Here is a 21,101-nt window from a genome sequence, read left to right as displayed (position 1 = left end):
TTTTTCAGATTTTTATCCCTTTGTAGCAGGTTTTTATCACAGCGCAGTTTCCTCCTGTCGCTGCTCCTTGTAGCCCTTGGAAATGTCAGCAGTGCATATATTGCCTTTTGTTTGTCATTCAGCTGGAGAAAGGAATTCATTGCCCTCATGAGATCAATCTTATTCTCCCCAAATAATTAATATTGATGGCAGTCACAGCATACTGCTGCCTGCAGCTCTCTCTCAAACTTACCACTGTGTAGGTGCTGTGGGTCACAGAGCAGACCTTCTTGTAGGAGGCTCCTGGGCTTGAAAATTCGGGGTGCCATTTTCCGAAGGTTGAATTTAGAGCTGCAATGATGGGGTCAGTGCAGGCAGAGCCTGAGCAAGTTTCCTGTCATGGTGCAACCTAATATTTGCAGAAGGAAATGTTAGAGATGTGGGGAGCAAATACGATACACATGACATGGGAAGGATTGTCTTGTTCTGTTCCTCTTTTCTTCCTTTTCTCTGTTTGTACCCAGCTTTTTCTAGTTCCCTTTCCAGACCACAGCTGTACTGTACTGACCAGGAAGGGGCAGGCATGCAGAAGAAAATTGCTCTGATAGTGACCAGTAGGACCAGGGTTAGGAATGTGGGGGTCTGAAAGGACCTCTGGAGACCTGCTTGTAGGTGCCGTGTTGTCCTGGGCTTTCAGTGCCTTTGCTGTTCCTTCTTCGATTGCTTTAAATTTTGCTGTGGATTGATGTGTAAAGCACACTTACAGAGCAGCCTCAGCTGGAGGAGGGGGAATGAAGCATCCTCACATCTTATTCTTGTTTACTTTTTCTTATAAGGCTAAATGTGATTTAATTAACATGATTAATAAAAATGCTAGGTGTGGAAACACTGTGTGGCCCTAACTTGGAAAAGGAAAAACTTGACTGACTTGCTTTTACCCCTGAATGCGTTGCTTATTCCAGGGTACCTGGAGTCACTTGAGGAAATCCTTCTCTTATGCCACAAGGAGAGCTGGGGATCAGGCTTTCACTACTTGGCAGCAGCATGGGTAAACCTGCCAGCGGTGCTGGAGACATTGCAGTCTGCCTGGGGATTTTGTGGCAATGGCACAGTAAAAGAGATGCTTGGAAAGGGGAATGAAAGACAGCGGTGTTGTGCTTTGGAGCACAGTTGTGCTTGGAGCCTTTTTGCCTGCTGTGTCCCTCTCTGGGGGAAGAAGAAGGGGAAGGTGTTGGTTGAATACAGAGCAGCCTCCCTGGGAACCCTGTTTGCAAGCGCTGAGGGTTGTAAGGGGAGGAGATGAAGAGAAAGAGCAGGTATGTAGCTGGCAGCGAGGGCCTGAACTTAAGAAAAGAAACTCTTGGAACATTTTTTGGGACTGAGCCTATAGCAGGTGGTGCTCAGCAGGGCCGGGTGCAGCCTTTGTGACAATGGGGTTGTGCAATGGGGCTGCAGAGCACCAGCTGTGACAGGCTCGGCTTGTGAGGAGATTCCTCTCCTGGGAAAGCTGCTCTTGGGGTTAAGAGTCTCAGGCCAGTCCTGTGAAAGGCAGTAAGCCCAGCTGATAACCCTGCTCGAGTCTGCATTGTATTCTCTAGATTTAGTGACTTGGGCTGATCTAGCCTGAGGTTGCTGCTGTGCAATCTGTTGCACAATGTGGATGTGCTGATACGTCCACAGGGACAGTGGAATAACCTCGTAGGGAGGGCATTAGAATTGCTTACATCTTAAAACTATTAAGGTTGGGAGGCAGAGTGTATGAATTAAATGCTTGTTCTCAGATGTCTCAAGGGACTCTGCGAAAGCTAATCAGAACTGTTCCAGCAAGGGAGGAATCTCATTCTGGATTCCTTAAGTCTCCTCAGGTCTTTGAGCCATGTTGGTTGCGGATTTCTTTTTTGTTTTCCAATCAAAGATTAGTTTGTCAGTTTATTTCCCGGTAGCCCAATATGTGGGTATTGCTCAGAGCTCTCCTTTCACTGTAACATTGCTGTCCAAAATAGAAGTATTGTGTTTGGCTTCGTGGAAGGTCTCAGCTCTCTTTGAAGCTCTGTTGGAAGCTTTTCATTCCCTGGCTTATTCAGACTTAAAAAATAGACTATCTTGGTTGGATATCTTTTCCTTGAGCACAGAAGTGCTCTTGTAGACTGGTGTTTGAACTGCTTGGTGGCCAGCATGTATGCATTTGTAATCTGTGCTGTTTGATTTCTTAGCTCTGGCTCTACCTGCCCCTCTTCAGCACACTTCACAGCTCTCTTGGTGGCAGTCCCAGTCGTTTATTTGTCTTGTCCAGGTGTGCATATATTTTGGAGAGGTGACAGATTATTGAGGTAGTTTATTTTAAATGCACGAAATGCAGCATGCTCTGCCTGCTAAACAGCTGCCAGAGTATAATCAGCAGTACCCTGGGCTCCAGTAGAGCAGTGTGCAAGATCTGTAGCATTTCTGCTTTGCCAAGCCCCGAGAAGACTGCAGGAGAACTGGAAAAGGGAAGGAGGGGGGATACTGACTTTCTTCAGATATATTTTCAAGCTCCCCCTGTCCTCTTCTTTCCACATGTCTATATGGTGCTTTTTTCTTTTCTCTTGAGAGGGGCAAAAAATAGCTGCTTCTTCTAAATTCTGATTGTTAGTGTTAAATCTGTTGAGCAAAAACGATGCCAGTGCTGTAGCTCCCCAGTGCTAGGAGCCAGTGCTTTCAGGTCCTGTGTGATGGTGGCCTGGCAAAGGAAGCTCTGGCAAATGAAGACAGAAGATGCTTTGTGTTAAGTGATGACTCCATCTGACTCCCACTAGTTTACTTCCACCCTTCACAAAAGAAACTGTTTAATATATGCTGTGATTCTAGATGGCGAAAAAGTTTCAGTCTGCTCAAGTGTAAATGTTTCCTTTGAATCTGATTATATAAATTACTTTTATAATAGAGATGTTTCAGGTCAAAAGCCTTTCAGCCTCCTGTCATTGGGCATGAGACAGCCTGGTGAGTACAGCCACCCTGGCAAAAGTGGGACTTGACCATCCATCTCACGGGTTTGTGCCTTGGTTGTGTTGCCATTAGATGCACTGATTGGGCCGCATTCACGGCTCCTGTGATATCCCTGATTACAGGCCAGGCTTCAGCCCTCGCTGATTCCTGATGAAATGTGCCTGGCTGTTATGGAGCTGCTGCCAAGACAAATTGGTCTCCCTGCTCTTAGGAGAGATGCGAGTGTTTTAACAAGGACAGCGCTGGGGACCCTTGGTTGGTCAGTGTGTCTGTGTTTGAAGTGGTGAGCATGGCATAGCGTGCACTACAGCAGCGAAAGTGCTCTGAGCTGCTTATGGCATTAATCATCAAACTGTCATTGGTTTCCACCCCATTCTGTTCCTGGTAGCTGTCTGGGAAGGAAATCTTTAAGGAATGCACTAATTCCTCCTAGAGAGAAAAAACTGGACTTCTGAAACTTCTCGCTTGCCTTTCTACCCTGTCTCCAGGGATTTTGATGTAACGTTGTGTCGCTCAGGAGGGCTGTCTGCAGGACTGGCCAGCTCTCTGCAGGAGTGGTCCTGCTCCAGGCAGGGGTGCAAGTGGAAATGCTGAGGCTGCAGTGAAAAGCAGTGCCGTGTGGTACCCACACAGCCTCTGGAGGAGAGGCAGGTCAGAGAGACGCTGCGCAAATCCTGGCTAAGTGCCACCAAGATGGTTTATGCTACAGTAATTCCTTCTTTTGTCTGAATTACTCCTGCACATACTGAAAGCAAAAGTGTTTCCTGGAGGGCTGAAGGGCCTTTTCCCCCTTTCCATTAGTGATTTTTGCAATTACTTTTCTGCAGCTGCTTTTGCAGGCTGCTCTTTGTCTGCCTTTTGGATTGTTGAATTTACTTGGACTGTACATGTATTTTCTCCTTAATAAAACCCAGCAAACTCACAGAGCAGCTTTCTCCAATGCTGCTGTGTGATGATGCAGGAACCCAGGGCTCATGGGCATGCAGCAGTATGGGAGCAGAGGAGCTGTACTCCTCTCCTGAGCACCAGCCTTGTTCTACAGCCCTTCAGCTCTGTTTAGTGCCCTTCAATGCGGCATTGAAGCAAAGCATTTCTTAAGCTAGCCCAACCTGGTTTCTGCTAACCTTCCTGTGTCTGCATCTTTTTCCTGAGGCCAGTCCTGTGCTCTTGAATGCTTTTGACTGAGAGGGCTTGGTACAGAATTACATAAAGAAAATGATATGTAAACCCAGCTCTGGCTGGTGTTATTTTTTTCCTTTTTCTGAAACTGCTTTATTTTAAATGTCCTTTCAGCCAGAGTACTTACTGGCAAGGTTTTGAAGGGGGCTTTTATTCTACATGCTGTAGAACTTCTCACTGAAAAGCAAAAAACCTGTCAGCTCTCCCTAGGTGTTGGTGCTTAGGAGGGACAAAGGCATTTTCTTGGAAAATGCGGCTGTGTTCTCTAGAATTGGTACCATGACTTTGAGAATAGGTGTACAGTAGCTACTTTGAGTGCAGCTCTCCTCGTTATTTATTTGACATCTGTCTTAGTTTTTCATAATTGCTTGGAAAGTGCGTAGGCTTTGTGGGGTCCATGCTGCTAAAGGCAGGAGTGAACAATTCCTTGCCTAGGTCTGCTTGGGAAGGGTGTCTCATTAAAAGATGTTTTTTATGAAAATGCTCATGGCCTTTTCTGACATAAAAGCCACTTCTGGCCAGTATCAAATGAAAGCCCAAACCTTTCCACAGCCTCTGCTTTTAAGAACATGAAACACTTCCATGGCTGTGTTTCCCTCCACCCTGCTTTTCTTTGCTGCCCAATAGATAGAAGGTGAAGGTTTGAAAAAGAAAATGCTCAGAAATGAAAAGGAAAGAATTTCTGATCTGAGTTAAAAATTAACAAACAAAAAAGCAACACCCTCCCCCCCCAAAAAACCCAACCAACCAACCAAAAAAAACCACCAACCACCCCCAAATTAACAACAAAAACCATTCAAAACAAGTTCCTTAAAAAGTTTCTAGCAACAGCAGTGATGGATTGTTTTCCCCAACTGCTCTATGAATTATTATTAAAATGTTAATTTATGGAGACATTAAGAACACTTGGGAGCATACTGGTCTTGCGAGAAGTTTCTGGAGTGCTGAGGATGTATTGGAGCACTCCTGTCTTCCTCTGGCTGCTCTGATTGCTTTGCTTTCTAGCTGTGGTGGGATTTCTGAGCTGTTATGCTCCTCTGCTCTTTGATTTTATTCCTGGTTCCCTTTACTGCTTGCTTTTTATTTTATTCACTTGTCTACTAGAGGTGAGGTCTGTGACCTTTTTGGGTGGATGCAGCTGTGTGAACCCCTCCAGTGCAGATTGGGGTTTGCAGTCTCTTTGGCTGCAGCCAGGGATACTGGTGTTTCAGTGCAGTGATACTCACTTGTGCAGAAAGTTAATCAGACATCACTGGAATTGCATCATATACAGGCAAAATGCTTTCTGATGTCACAAAGAAGCAGGTTGCTGGAAAAGGTTGAGAAAACTCTTTTGTTCCTGGCAAGACTGGGGTGGGCTGTAGTCTTGTGGCATCCGGTTCTTACGTGCATTGCAAAACCCACCCCATCTCTCTGTGGCTGAATGGATGCAATGCTCTTTGCCTGGTGTCACTGGCAGAATCACGTAATCTTCCTTGGGAGAAATGATGACATTATGTGACCACAGGGCTGCTGTGGAAAGACCTTTCTTTTGGGCCACAAAATCACAGATTTTTGGGCCATTTAAAGCAAAGCTTCCTAGTGGCAGCAGCACTAGTGCGTAAGAATTGGTCCCCCTGCTGTGTTACTAGTACAAGCCATCAGATCTTGTGGCATGAATTCATTTGTTTTTTTGAATAACCATGTGCTACAGGAACAAAGCTGGACTGCAGTAGTCATCCTGCAGGAGCCATCCTCCCTTACAGTCCCCTTTATCTCCTTCATTGTGTGTACAACCTCTCAATTTCTTTACCCAAGGGGAAAATCCTCTTTCACCTCATCTGGCAAATTTTGGCATTGTTAGGGCATCCAGGTGGTGGATCCCCTTGACCAGCCCTTGACTAGCCCTTGACTCTGTGCAGCATGCCTTCCATGGCCCCTTGTATTTTGTATAGCTGTGGTCAGCTGAGTCCCATTCCTATAACAGAAATTGCTGTAACCTGACAGGTTCTGTGCCTGTCTAGCTCCACTGGCAACATCTCTGGAGAGCCTGGAATGAACCAGAAGTGAATCACACTGTTTAGGGCTTTTGATTTTATAGCTGGGTAGAGCAAGAAACAAGAATATTCCTACTAGCAGGCAAAACATGGAACTCTTGGATACCTTGCTCATGGGAAGAGAAGCCTTGTGGCTCTTTGAGACAGTTGAGAGAAACATATTCCTATGAGCATAGTTAATGGCTGTAAATATTAGCTGACTGCAGAGTTCATGTATCACAGGGTAAAGCATAGTAGTTTATTTTGGCCTGGGGCCATATAAATGGCCTTGCTCTAATCGAGAGAAACTCATCCAAAGTCAGTAGTTGTTCCTGCTTGCTTCAGGGCTGAATTCACTCTGATTTGTGCAAAATGCAGGAGAGAATCACTGGAAAATAAGGGTGAGTTAGGACATACCATGCATTTATCTAATGACAAATGGAGAGGGAACCATGATGGATTTTTATGTTTACACTCCCTCTCTTCTAGCATCTGAACTCCCCAAAGTTCCTAAATTCTTACCCAAAGTGCAGCGTGTTGGTTCTCTCTACCCAATCTGATGGCATAAACAACTATCTTCAGCATTTTCAGAGTGTAGGAGTACTAAAACAAAACAAATTTTATTACCTCACTACGAAGTCTTCTTCAGTGATATTGAGAGCTGGTTGTAGATAGCAATAGAGAAAGGTTTGGTTAGCAGCTGGCACTTTGGTTTGGATGAAGGAGGTAGGAGACAAGCAGCCCTTTCAGCTGGAGCCCAGAAAGAAAACTCGTGTTCTTCCTAGCTTCTTGCCCATTTCTGAAGGCTGATGGCTTCTGAGGCAGTCTGCAGCCCTTTGCATGGCCTGTGCAAAGAAGAACAGGCTTGCTCCGGATTTCCTTTGTCTCTTTGAGATGAGCCCAGCAGAGGGAAAGCATCATACAAAGGCTTTTCAGAAGCAAGCATTGAAAAGGAAGGATTCAATATCCGCTGCTGGATTCTGAGTAGTGCAGTTCACATTTCCCATTCTTGTTAATCTCTGCAATCTTAGGTGCTCTCTGCTTATGCTCAAAGCCCTTCTATGTAATGCATATGTTATGGGCAGGTTTATGAGGGACATGATTAAGAGAGCTCTGTTACTTCTTTTCCCACCGTTTTAGCTCATCCTGAGGGAGCAGATTCTCTCATGAGTCTGTATAGCAGCATCATGAGTGTGCTCCTGACACTATCACCATGCTCGTTACTGCATCTGCCGGGCAGAGCTAAGGTGCTTTTATGAAGTTCAGCCTTTTAACCTTTTAACTCCCTTTGTGATCTGACAGCATCCAGGAATATGAAATGCAACCTTCACCCCATTAATGACACCATCTAGTAAATGTCAGCTTTCATGACTACTGGCTTATAAGTTGCATCTTGGAAAACCTAGAAACACAGGAAAACTTAATTCCAGTGTGTGAATGGCTGTGAGAGCTGAATGCCAGGTACCCGAGTGGGTGGTGAGTGAAACTCTGGCAGTGTTCATTTATCCTGAATTTCAGAAAGCTGTGCTCTGTAGTGGGAATAGAGGAGTCTGAGATTGTTGTTTGTCTATCAGTGCCGCTTTGAAAGTACAAACTTTTATTCAGATCTTTTCCAAAAAGCATAAAAACCTGGTGATTGTTTACTCCGGTAAGGTGGCTGTTTGAAGGAGGGTTTGCCTGGAAAGAGCCGTGTCCTGCCTGCAGGTATGGGGTGAAGCAGTCAGGACTCTGGCAGCAGGTCCCCAGCAGCAGAAGTAAATTCAGACTGTACCAGCATGGTTGTCATGCCGAAGTGTCAGATATGTGTTCAGTGCAAATGTTCTTCAGCTGCCCTGCCATTTGCCATTGCGCATAGTTTCTGCACTCCTTCTCAGAAACAAGCAGAATGAGGTCTTGGCAAAGGACCTTGGTGTTTTCGAAGTAAAAGCTTTGGATTTCTAGCCCACAAGTATCTACCTTACTCCTTGTGCTCGTGGATATAGACTATTCCGGAGACTTGAGTCAATTAACTGGTTCTTTTCAGATCCACCGCCTGCCAGGACTGTAGAGCTCACGCAGCTGCCTGCAGGCAGAGTGACACTGCCATACAGACGCTGTTCTTAAGGAATATTAATGAAATACAAAAAGAACATACCAGAATTAAGGATTACTGGGTGGAGGAGTAAAGATGCACTCAAAAAACTGTCTGCAGTGGTGAAATAATAGAGGTTCTGGTTATTTGACACTGTGTGCTTTGTCTCAGCAGGATGAAGATGGTCAGTGTCATGCTGGTTGTGCTCTGGCTGTGGATGGTCACCCTTGGCAGTGGTTCTGGTAAGGATCTGGCATGCAGTGGGTCTGCTCTCTTATCATGGGAAGAGCTGATCTGAGGCCAGAGAAAGAAAACTGGCTACAGTGATATTTTAGCATTTAAAATATTCCTGGATTAAATGTTCATGTATAAAACACTTCAGCAAAATGCATGAACATGATGTTAATTCTGTGTGGGTTTTGTATAATGCTCACCTATAGAAGTATGGTGTAAATGGGTACACTACCAAGTAGCAGTAAGTGCCTCCTCAACTTAGAAGTACTTTGCAAATGCAAGCTGCCCACTTGGTCAGTGTTGTTATTCCCCTTCTGTGAGGGGTGAAACAAGGGCTTAGCACGTGGTGCTGCTTTGTCACTGAGTTGCAAACAGGACCTGGGCTTGAACCTGAACTCTGCTATTCCTGCTTGGATCTGGAGGGGACTGAGATTCCAGCTCTTGATTCTGACTCATGCCTCAGCCATGCAAAGGGAGAGAGAAACTTCTCATAAGAGGAGCTCTCATACCCATCTCACTGAGTCACTTTCCTGACAGGAAATATGTTGTCATGCTTGCAGCTCTTCTGGCACACGTTCAGCCCAGCTCTTGTAAAGAGGCAGATTGTGCATGTCTCTGCTCTGGACTTCCTATTTGGGGGTGGAAAGAGACAGCATGATTTGCAGGAGGCGAGTGGAAAGGGGGAGGGAGGAAAGAACAGACACAGGCTTTATAGGGGGAAATGTCCAGAAATAAGGGCTGTGCAGGGGATTGACAAGTTCCCCCATGAGCCTTTGCCCCTCTGCAGTGCTGGCAAACAAGCTGTTTTAATACCCTGAGCAGATGAACAGCTCTTGTATCATTATCTCTTGGACCACGCTGAATATTTGGGCCAGATTCACAACATGCACTTCAGCAAGGTTCATCTCAGTGCAGGACTCATTGCAGAGGCTCAAGCCTGGGAGTCTTTTCTCCTTTTGTTGCCCAAGGGCTGCAGAATGCCCAAGGGCTGTGGAATGCCCAACGCATTCACAGTAGGCTGTAGCGTTCAGTAGGGGATGTCCCATCCTGTCTGAAAGGGGCCTGGTGGAAGTGATGAGCAATGGGGAAGCAGCAAAGACCAGGTCTCCTTCACTAAGCCCTAGGTAGCAGGAGTTCTTGCCGTTAATCACTGGGAAAATCCCTGCTTTGCGTGTGTCTCTGGATGTGCTGTTCTGCTCTCCACCAACGCAATATCCTCCTCCTGCTGAGGCAGTGTTACAACACCCCACTTTCAGTCATCTTGGACTTCTTCAGCAATGGGAGGTAGGTGCAATTGAATCAGGATTGCCCGGGAAATGTTAGAGCAACTCTAAAAGCTGAGTGTGTCAGCAGGGAGCTGTGAAAAGGGAACTCTGGTGTTGGGGTCGCACTGGCTTGTGCCAACTGATCAGACAGAACTCTCTATGCATTTCTGTGAGGTGTTTTATGCTTTTAAAATATCCTTTAGCAGAGTCCTTCTCTATGGTTAGAGACCTTGTAGAGTGCCCCAAGAAAGTAAAGTGTCAAAGTGTGGCACATGGGACATGTGATGAGTTAAAGTACATTTCTTCTGCAAATCCACTCTAGTGTATGTATTTCATTTCTGCAGGTCTATGGGCAACAGACCCACTTTTCAGTTCAGAGCTCCTTTTTTGTTCCATGGACATCATAAACCACTTTGGACTGTCAAAACGTCTTTTGTTATTCATGACAGACTTGGATGGCTGGTTTGTACTTGGATGGAGAGGCAACCGTCTGTGCAGCCCTCTGTTACACTGCAGGGTTTCCTGAGACTGGCACCAAAATGCAACTGGAGCTCATTTCACCCTTGCAAAGTTGTAAATATAGAGCTGTGTGGAAGACTGGACATGCTCTGATAATGTTATAGCACCTGTAACATAACTTGCTTTTTCTTCTTGAAGCAGGGAGTGAAGGTGTAAGAAGCAGAACAGAGGTTATTTGGAGTGAATGTACGCAGTCTGTAGATGCCCCAGTGACCTCTTGACAATGCGTGAGGCAATGGATATGTGGAGCTCTCACTAGGGAACCTGGCTCCTGGGATAGTTAAGATGTGTAACTTGGTCGGGATTTGTCATTTCAGCTGTGTCTTTTTCTGTGATTTGTTATTATAGACATCTAATACTGTATTGTCAGGAGCAATTGTCTCTTCAGCCCAGGCTAGCAGGGGACTGGGGAAGGCCGGAGCCAGGGGCAGGAGACCTGTCATGGTTTGCTGTCCCTTTTCCTGCCTGACCCTGCAGCCCTGCCCAGGGCAGCAGCATGATCAGCAGCACTGGCCAGGGACCACCCAAGCCAAAGGTAACAGGTTTGGCTGAGTCTCAAGCTCTCAGAGCTTACAGAGGGGATGAGGAGCCAACACTCAGTAAATTTCAGCTGTAAAACACCAGCACTGCTCCAGCTATAATGCAGGTGCCTTTTCCATCCAGTTCAGCCACTATGACAGTCTCCCTGGCAGTGTGTCAGAAAACTTTAGCATTGCACTTCACCCTATTTCCTCTTACTGGAGAGACAAATCTGCAAACTTTATTTGTCCCCTGCAGATTTTGCCAACAGCACTGTGGCTGTAAACATCTGTTCTTTGGGCTCTGCTCTCTACGGAGGCTGGTGCTGAAACAAAATCATTTGCTGAAAGGGAGCCACAAGCTGGAAGAGGAAAGAAATGTGATCTGAGTAGTGTAAAGTAAGAGACTTGAGACTGAATTTGTGCCGGAGTTTGCTACTCACTCATGTTATATGCAAGGCCAAACCTTTTCTGGTCTTGAGAATATACATGATCTGCAGGGACTGGGTTTGAATTCCTTTCTTGTGACCTTTGGGACTTTGTTTGCAATGGTACTTGGGGTCTTCTGCTTTCCTTCCTTCAGCTAAGTCATCCTTAAGATGGAAAATAGAGCCTAGGTCTCTGCACTTGTGTTGTAGGATGCTCAATCAACCCAGCTGTTCTGATAGCAAGACCTGATGAATCCACTTTTGGTCTTCAAATTATTTCATTGACACTGCTGAGGTCATATAAACATACAGTGGCTTAAAAGAGATTAAAAACCAGTCAGACAAAAAAAAAAAAAAAAACAAACAAACATAATGTTATAATGTTATCTTCTTGTTTCCAAATAAAGCTGGCCTATGTTAGATACTGACTTACATAGAAGATGTAGCTGTAGTTGTTCACCTTGTTCCATTTTTCTCTTTCTGCTAACCAGGCTGCTCTCTCTTTGCGTAAGAGCTTCCAGCTTTTGAAGGGTGAGTGCTGGGGAGAGTATTGTCTTGGGGAATTAGAAAAGCAGAGAGATATTGCTGCCAGGAGAGGAGGAGCAGCCTCATGCTGATTATCTGAAGGACCCACCTAGTGTGAACAGGTAACTGCTGTGCGTAAATAGCGCTTTGGTGGGAGGAAGAATCATGTTTGCATAGGAAATTCCTCTGACAGCTCCCTTGAGGGCTATCAGACAGGCTGTTTGGTATGATGAGCCTGGGACTGGGGCCAGCTTCTGCCCAGAGTGACACCCCAGCATGGCAGGCAGTGTCTGTATGGCAGCCAGGAGCCTCTGTCCTGGGAATTTTATTTCAGGCTTTGCTGCTGTTTGCTGGATTGTAAGCATGTCTCTTATACTCCCCTGTACCAGAGGCTTTCGGACACTGCTTTTGTCCCCATTGAAGTCAGCTCCAGAGTGCTGGATGTCACCAGTGCTTCTGGATTCAGGTGGTGGCTGGAGCTGCAAAGTTGTGACTGCAGTGAGTCAGAAACTGAAGTCTGGCTCTGGAGGTCAGAGCTACTGCCAGCGCCATCTCTCCCAAGTGCCGATCTGAGCTGTGTGTCTTGTGCTTGGCATAGAGGCTGAGCAGTTGCTTATGGCCAGGGGAAATGTGCAGATTAAAAAAAGCACTGTCTGTAAAACACTTTGAAGATGGAAAGCGCTGCACACCTCCTCAGGATTATTACTATATAGCTCTTATTCTACTGATGGGGTTCCAGTGGCCTTATTTTCCTTATGATTTGTGACAGCCCCAGAACCTGAGAAGCTTATTTTAGTGTGTAAAGTAGAAAGGAAAATAGATAAAACTGCATTATTGTTTTCTGAAGAGACTAAATCCCTCCCCCATCATCTTCTCCTGGGATTTCCTGACTTCTTCCTGTTCTTCCCATCTTAGGTCCTTGCTGTCCTAATTTAGGACATTATTTCATAGCCATCCTTACCCACCTGTGAGTTACTGTGGTTGCAGAAGTTTATGGTGCTTGGGGCATGAAGTTACTCAACACTGAGGGTGCTGAAAGGCTCGTAGCCCTGAAGCAGATGGCAATAAAACCAGCAGAGCAGAGTTGGCCTGGGTGCAGATGTGTAACTGCAGCCACCAACGTCCCTCTGCGCCAGCCAGAATTGTGCCCACTAAGGTGATAAGACCTCATGTCTGCTTCTTGGCAGCTGAGGAAATAGGCTGTGAGAAGTGAGTTTTGAGCAGGTATCAATATGATGTGACCCAACTGCACTGAAGTGCAGAAACGTGTGGAGGAAAGCAGCTAATTTTGAGTATGTTGTTGATGTGGTATTGGATGGTCGCTTTTGCTCCTCTGTGTGTATCAAACTGGGGGTCAGGGGACACTGGGGGTGTGTCTCCTACCTTCCTTATCCATCACATCTCGTTGCTGCACCTGTTGCTGCACAGTCATGTGCTCAAGTCTCGTATGTTTTATTGCATACAAGTGATTGCTGCCAAGCTTGCAGGCTTGTAGACCCTTATGGGGCATTTTACTGCTTGTCCTGTTTTTTCAGTTCCTGCCCTCATCCGATAATCCTGCAGTGCTTGGGGTATTTTTTTGTTTGTTTATTTGGGGTTTGGTTGGGTTTTTTTTGTTTTTTTTTTTTTGTTTTTGGTTTTTGTTTTTGTTTTTTTGTGTTTTTTTTTTGTTGTTGTTTGTTTTTGTTTTTTGTTTTTTGGGTGTTTTTTTTTTGTTTGTTTATTTGTTTGTTTTTTGTATGCTGACATCCCTGCGGATGCTTGTGGTGGGCAGTGTAGAATTGTTGACTGTATTTTAAAGCAGGCAACAGAGATCCTGACTAAGTACAATAACTGGTCTGCATGGGTTTAACTAAGCAAGCCTGTGGCAGAGCCAAGAGTTGAGTCTGGACCTTTTCAAGTCCCATCGTGATGTCTTAGACACACAGAAGAGGCTCTGCCAGCTTGAGAACAGGTCTGCGCTGGTGCTAGTCGGGTGAACCTCTTTTTTGTGCTGCTTTTCCTACAGATGATTTTGCAATGGGCTGCTCTGTTTTCTGTCCCTCTCCTCCTCCTGTGCTGCTCTGCTTTGCTTCATGCAGCAGTTTCCTCGGTGAAGTGGGATAGAAAGCAGCTATTTGCTCCTTTTCTCCTTCAGGCTTTGAAGCAGTTTTTACCCCTACCTTCATTGTTTTGATCTCAATTTAACAAAAAAAAAAACAACAAACAAACAAACAACCCAACCTAAAAACCCCAAACAACCTCCAGGCAAACATGTCAGGCTTGCTAGAGAAAAACAGATAATTTGGTTTTTTTGGCCCAGTTGCTGGAGGGTACCAAAATGCTCTGTGCCACATCCAGTAAACAGTTTTACACACAGATAAAGAGTGAAGGCATGGAGCTCACTGTGGGGTTTTAAAAAACACAAACAACCCCTTCTCATGTTACGGGCTTTGCTCCATTAGATAATGCAACTTGGAGTCAGGAGACATGGGTTCCATTACCGAGTCATCGTTTTTGGATGTTGTGCCTTGGCTGCTGCTTCTGAAGTCAACAGAAGTTTACACAGTCAGCTTGGTTTTTGTGAATTTGGCAGAGAAGCAGACCATCTCACCTGTTTAAACTAGACTTTTTATTACCTGAAGTTAAACAACCACAGTGTGTAAATGCTTTTGGAAATGATGAGCTGTTCTGCAACAGAAAGCCCTTTTCCTTCTTCCTTTCACGGCTGTTTTATCTATTTAAATGACAAAAGCAGTTGAAGAGAGTGAGACAGACACTTCACCTCAGGTACAGCAGCTAGTGGGTCTCTTCCATGGGAGCATCACAGCTCGGTGTCAACACAGGATGAATATGGTGAGACTTGGGAGAAGCGTGAAACTGCATTGCCAGTGCCATTGTAGCGGAGCCGCGTGAATAGGACTGGGCTGTGTGCTGTACGTCAGAGCTGGTCACAAGGAGGTTTGTGCCAGGACCACTTCAATTTACTTGCTGTATTGGGAGGAAGGCAATGAGGCTATGACATGGTTTTTTTGATGTATTTCCACTGGAAGTAAGATTATAAATTCCTGCAGAGTTCATGCAGCTTCCAGACTGAGCCTCCAAGGCAGCAATGGGCTACAACCAGTTTTAAGCATTCTTTGACCACTGTTGCTGCTGTGGAGATAGCAAATAGTGAGAGCTAGCTTATCTTGGCTAGGACTAACCCAAGTTCTTTGTCATTCACACCGATTTCAGTGCATTTGCATCTGTGCTTCTTCTCCCAGTTCAGGAAAGATGTTCTCATTTGTTTCGTTCCATGCTACCCTCCCTTTGCTGTGTTGTACAGTCAGATGGGATACAGACTTCATGGCAACCACTGCCCTGCTCTGCTGAGTAAAGTACACAGCCTCAGAGCACAGGGTGGTCTTGTGCAAGGTTCATATGTGAAAGCAAAAACACAGACACAGCGGAAGAGTGGGTGCTCCTGGAACTGGTATTAATGGGAATCTACGTGTGGCTGCTGGCCACAGATGGTACCTCCCATGCTCAGTGCAACACCTCTATTCAGCCTGGCTTCCTCTCCTTCCTTCTCACTGACTGCTGTGAGCTTGAAAGACAGTGGGGGGAATTTTTCTTTTTTTAAAGTAGTAATGATTAATTCTCACTTAATCACTTTGTATGACCAGCTTTTTCTGCCCTATTGATGCTGATTCTTGCGGCAAGCTAACCACTGGCCTGTCTGCTCTCCCTGAGTGGAGGCTGACTCATACCAGCTTTGCTTTAAGATAATGCAGCAGGGGTGGCCGAAGAAAGTAGGAAGCTGTTGAGATTGTGCAGCTCCATGTGATGCTGCTGCTGAAAGTGGATGAGGAAGAGGAGTCTGCCGTGTCGTTCAGCCAGCATCGACAGTTGAGTTTCAGCGTTGGTGGCTTTGTGTCCTCCTGTGACTGCATAGTCTCAGCCTGTGTGCAAGGCAGGTCCCCTCCCAAAATTAGAGGCAATAGAGAAGGGCACATCAATTTGCAAATGGTGGGATAATTTGTGCCAGCATGACAGATGGCTTCTCATAAGGATGGCTTTTTATTATTTCTTCACGGAAATTTCAACTAGGGGAAGCCTTTGTTTGTAGCCCCAGGGGAGGGAAGGGCTGGAGGCAGTGTGGAGCTGGTAGAGTTCTGGTGCTTGAGATATTATTTTTCTTTTAAATGGTGGTATTTAAAATAACTACATAGAAATGCCAAACTGTTGACAAAATGGAATGTTATTTCTTGATGTGGCCTTACTCTGGTTTTCTTTTTTGATCCATGGGTTAAGCAGTTTGTCTCTTCTTGAAAAATGCAAATAATTGCACCAATCTAATCTCTGTTTTGGCTGTGTGGGTGTTTGTAATGGGTGTTGCAGATGCATCTCAGGAGCTTTACAGATGTGTGTATTTAGAGCTCTTTCAAAAGGATGTAAATCAGTGCAAGGAGTGAAAGGTTTGGAAAGGTTTCCAGAAGTTCCTGGTTTCACCTTTATGCAACTGAAACACATAGCTATTTTTTTCTTTCCTCTCATTTAATTTTCTACTTTACATCTAGACAAGCCACTTTCTTCAGCTTGCTTTGGCTTCTGAGGAGTCTGTTTTAGGATACCTGGTGCTTAAGGGCATTGCAGCACCAGATTCAGAAATGAGACAGACCTATTTCTATTCAGAAGATGTTTCTGTCCCTTGTATCAGTAGAAAATATCCCTGTAAACAGATTGCAACATACAGTCCAAGCACTGAAGACATTTGGAGTTAACTTTGCCACTCCGCTTAGTTCCCAGTGTTCATCAAGGAGGAGCAATAGGGCAGCAGCCCCCTTGTATCTTTATCTCAAGGCACACGAACTCAAGATGGGCATCCTTACCCTGACCTTTCTGTCTGTGCTTTCTCTTGCTTTCTCTTCCAGTGCTGGAGGTGGGTGCTTCCTTCTACCATGCACCCTCTCTCCAGCATGTATATTCCCTTTTCCTAAGTAGGGCTCTAGAAACAAGACAGGTTCCTGCCTTTTTCCTGCATTGTCAGTCATGGGTAGGTATTACGGGTCACAGATTGCCTTGCTGTGTGATTACAGAGTAGCAGTAAGAGGGGTCAATTGAGGCATTTACAGTGCACCTCCTTTGTTATGAGAAAAAAGATGGATTATTTCAAAGTGTTTTGCAGAAGCATTTCTAGGAAGGTGCATTTGTGGGATGGTGGATTTTTAGAGATTTTTATTGTATACTTCGGTTATGTGTGGTGTTCCATTTGCTGCAGCATGGAAGGGACAATGGAGTTGCATATAGCTTCTCATCTCTTCGGTGGTTTCCATTTATTGCTGAACCTCTGAAGTCAGAGCATGAATACTGATTCCACTCAATTTATTCAGAAGCTGCTCTAAACTCCAGCAGCTGTTTTGTGAAGGAAACATTTCAAGAGAAGAAATTCACTTCCTAGGCTTAGCCAGTGAAAACAAGTGTGACTTGGTGCAAATGGACACAGCAAAAGTTACTGCTGTTTCTCACAATTAGAACTAAGTCCTTAAATCTTCTTTCTGCAATGCTTCCTCAAATACTGTTGCTGGAGTCATGATATATCAAGATACATGTGTACCTTTTTTTTTATAGTTGGAGTTGCTTTATGACAGTGAGGTTCACTGTGAAGTCATGCCACTTTTTCAGGTTATCTCCAGTTTAGACTGATGTCCGAGTCGCTGTTAGCAGCAAATAGGCTCTGAACACCCAGTAAAGGTTAAAATAGTGGATATAGCACAAAAATGTTGCAGGGAGCTGTTGGATGCAAATAAAGTTATAGCAATAATAATGTGAGCATCCCTTCTGCTTTACACACACATGGGGAGTGCAGCTGGCTGTCTTGGCTTGATCTAGCTGATGGGGTCTGCATTGAAAGGGCACAGTGACAAGAGCCACATCACAGCCAAGGAGGAAGAGGTTCACAAAGGTGTGTGTGAGTGATGTCCTGAAGTCCCCTCACATGCTGTGTCAGGCAGAGCCCACCTATCTCATGCATAAGACACCCCCGTGGCATGGGGAGGAGGGAAGTTGTGTGAAGCACCACAACTTCTGTCCTCAGTGTTTTATGCATAAAGGAGGTCTCACTCAGGCCTGTGGCATTTCTGTCATCTCTGCTGTGAGCAATGGGTTGTGGCTTTGATCCTTGAGCCCTCAAAGCCATGCTGGGCTGGCTTTTCCCTGGAAGCCTAGAGGAGTCTTTGCCAGCAGGGTGGCAAGCACAGCCTGTGATCTCAAGCTGCATGGCTTCTCCTGCAGTGTAGCTGCTCATTACATAGCATGGTTATGTACTGTGTTTGGGGTTCATCTCAGAGCACGCAGCACCCCAAGACAGGTCATACATAGGGAGCCTTAGGACTAGCTGTTCAGTGTGACAGTGTTCCTGAAGGCAGGTGAATTAGCCAGCTCTGATACAAAATCTCCAGGTACAGCTCTTATAGTGAAAAAACAGTAGCAGTTATCTCTTCCCTGGTCAAGAAGACAAAATCCATACATTGCTTCTGGTTAATCTAGGAAGAAAAAAATTAAATAGTTTTATTTATTTTCAATAACTCATTCAGGTAGAATGGGTAAGTAGTTTTAGTGCTGATTTATGAGCTGTTGCAAAATGCAAGAGCTGTTTATGATGGCAAATTTAATTGATTTTGACTCCAAGAATTTCAGTACCGCAATGTTTTATTACAGAAGAATTTTCTTCCACTTCAGTCCTGCCATTTGAAGTAATAAAGACAGTTCACCTTTATGCAGCCCAAGAGGAGACTGCAAAGTCAGGTGGTGGGAAGAGAACCCAGATGTCCTGATTTACAGTCCCAGGTCTGCTCTTCCAGAGGAAAAGCCTTTCTTTATTAAACAAATAATAATAAAAATAGTGACCCCACCGGCCATGAATAATAATCCATGTTTTACCATGCAAATAGCAAGTAGTGTCTGGTAGGCTCATTTGTCTCATTTATCCCTCCATGGGAATTTGACCCCACCAGCCTAAAGCTGCATACTTGTTCCAGTGGGCCTTGACCATGGTGCTGACTGGTATCTATGTGCCTTCCCGTGGTGTAAGGCTTCCAATAGTGGTTTGGTCTTTCAAGATGAGCCTTGGTGCTGGCTGTGCTAGCAACTGTACTGGATGATGCAGTCTTGAAAGAAGGATCTGTATGTTTCTTAGATGACAAGTGATGACACTCTCCAGTCATTTGGATTGGGGTTCCTGCTAGCAAGTACTTGTACTCTGTGTAGCTTCGCTGTCTCTTTCTAGCCCAGTTCATTCTCTTCCTCCAGAAGCAGCACTCTCATATGGGTGTTTGGCATAGCACAGGAGGAGCAGTACAGTTTGTGTTTGCATTTATGTGTAAATCCAACAGAAAACCTTTTTATTCTTAACGGCTCAGATTCCTCCTCAGTGTGACTGAGTATTGCTGAACCACAGGATTTAGCGTTGCTGCCTTTAAGTGCTGTTGGCCTGTTTTCTCAAAGGTTTACTTCTTTGCTTTTTCTAATTAAGTATGAGTTCAGGGCCAAGCTACATCCCACTGTCTACTTAAGAAAGATAAAATGCCAGAAATCCTGCTTTGGGCCTGCAAAGTCAGGTCAGAAGAACTGGGCTCAAAGAACATATTGTATGCTGGTTTTCCTCTGTGTCTGAGTGTTTTAATATCTGCAGACTGGAGAGGCTTTGCACTGTTGCCTCTGGTGTGCTGTGATATGCTGAGACACTGCTCCTGGGGACTGCTGCAGGCAGTATACCCTTCTCCTGTTCAACTCATTTTGGGCTCTTGGACATCAGGCTGCCCTAGCTAATGCCACCCAGCAACTACAAGAGATGTGCTGGGAAGTGTTTTGTGCCACACTCTGCCTTGTCAGTGTGGGGAGACAGAAGATGCAGTGACAGTGGCTTCTCTGTGTGTCTCAGCTGGCACTGGAAATGCAGGTTGCTCTTACATTTGCTGACATGCTGGTACCATGCTTTGCTTGCACCAAGTCCCTTCATGACTGGGCATTTTGATGGTAGGAGGAATGGAGTGGAAAGGAGCACTTGGAAGGAAGGTTTTGACTGTTCTCTTTGTACTGAAACTATTCACTAATGTGTCCTGGGTTTACCAGGAGCCGTTTTGCTCCTTCTTAGTAACTGGTGCAAGCTCTGTGTTTTGACTTCCAGCCTGGGCAGAGAGCTGATAACACCGATTGGTTTTAATTGTTGATAAGTAATGTTTATTCTGGCCAAGGACTCTGTGAGTCTCATGCTCTGCCGGGGACGAGGGAGGCCGGGAGGAAGCAGAGACAGGACACCTGACCCAAACTAGCCAAAGAGGTATTCCATACCACAGCACGTCATGCCCGGAGAGGTAACTGGGAGTTACCCCGGAAGGGCGGGCTCTCTCTCTTCGGGGGGGTCGAACTCCTTCGGCGGTGGTATCGTATTCTCTTGTTATTTTCTCTTATCAATATTATCATTGGTGGTAGCAGTAGTGATTTGTGTTATTCCTTAGTTACTGGGCTGTTCTTATCTCAACCCGTGGGAGTTACATTCTCCTGATTCTCCTCCCCATCCCTCCGGGAGTGGGGAGGGTCGGGGGGGGGGGGGTGGGGGGGTGAGTGGACGACCTGTGTGGATTGGTTTAAACCACGACATAATGACAAGAAAAAATAATAATAAAAAGAAGAAAGCGCAAGGTACTGCATAGCTTTTTTCACACAGCCCAGTTTCTGTGTCAGCCTGAGTGTGCCTTGAGTCACACTGCGTCTGTTGACTGTACTTGGGGATTGTGCCTGGGAGCTGCCCAGGGATCCCCAAGAGAACGTGCTGCTGCTGCCACCTCTTCCATACTGTCTGTTCTGCTCCTCAGCCTTCCTTCCCCAACTTCACTGTAAACAGTCACTCTGCGTCAATTATTACTGCTTGTACTCTTTGTGTTATTATGCCTCTGCACAGGTGACGCATGAATCTGCCACAGCAAAGACAGTCCTCACTTCCCAGAACCCACAGTCCAGCTGCTGCTTGCAGTGTCAATAGTCTATAGCTCTAAGGGAGGGTTGATGTTTGCTTTGGTTTTTTTTTTAATCTCTTATTTAAACACCTCTATCTCTATCTTCCTTGTCACTGTGTGTGGCTGCACATGCACCTCTAGCAGTGTTTTCATCCAGATTTTATCTTCCCACACAAAATTTGAGGGTTGAATTTTCTTGGAGCTCTCTAGGAAGCCTGGTGTTATGCAGGAATATCATATCCTATTGTCCTAATGGGAGATAAATAGCTTGGAAGAAATGTAAAATGTGTACAAATGAAAGCAGAAGTTTGCAGGTTCTCTAGAAATTGATATAGAATTCTTGCTCTCCTTTATAAAACTATAGTTTGCTTCCACGGAAAACACTATGTTTTTGCCTCTGATTTT

At 45.3% G+C, this 21,101-nt stretch overlaps 1 protein-coding gene across 7 annotated transcripts in view; it reads left to right on the top strand.

Moving 5' to 3' along the window:
• IL1RAP (interleukin 1 receptor accessory protein) overlaps positions 1 to 21,101 on the top strand; it is a 51,550-nt gene that overhangs the window by 7,393 nt on the left and 23,056 nt on the right. For 3 of the 7 annotated variants that reach the window (XM_065674255.1, XM_065674254.1, XM_065674261.1), the window contains exon 2: positions 8,404 to 8,471. The exons of 1 other annotated variant lie outside the window; for it this stretch is intronic. In XM_065674255.1, the coding sequence (XP_065530327.1) occupies positions 8,405 to 8,471 (67 nt within the window). In that variant the 5' untranslated portion in view covers position 8,404. Of the gene's footprint in view, positions 1 to 8,400; positions 8,472 to 11,708; positions 11,841 to 21,101 lie in introns of those variants that run through there. 3 more of the 7 variants (XM_065674258.1, XM_065674256.1, XM_065674259.1) reach the window with 2 other exon arrangements.

The sequence above is a fragment of the Lathamus discolor genome, chromosome 3 (genome assembly GCF_037157495.1).
Source record: "Lathamus discolor isolate bLatDis1 chromosome 3, bLatDis1.hap1, whole genome shotgun sequence".
NCBI classification, from domain to species: Eukaryota; Metazoa; Chordata; class Aves; order Psittaciformes; family Psittacidae; genus Lathamus; species Lathamus discolor.
The sequence above is the reverse complement of the archived record's forward strand: the minus strand, read 5'-3'. Positions and strand labels throughout refer to the sequence as shown.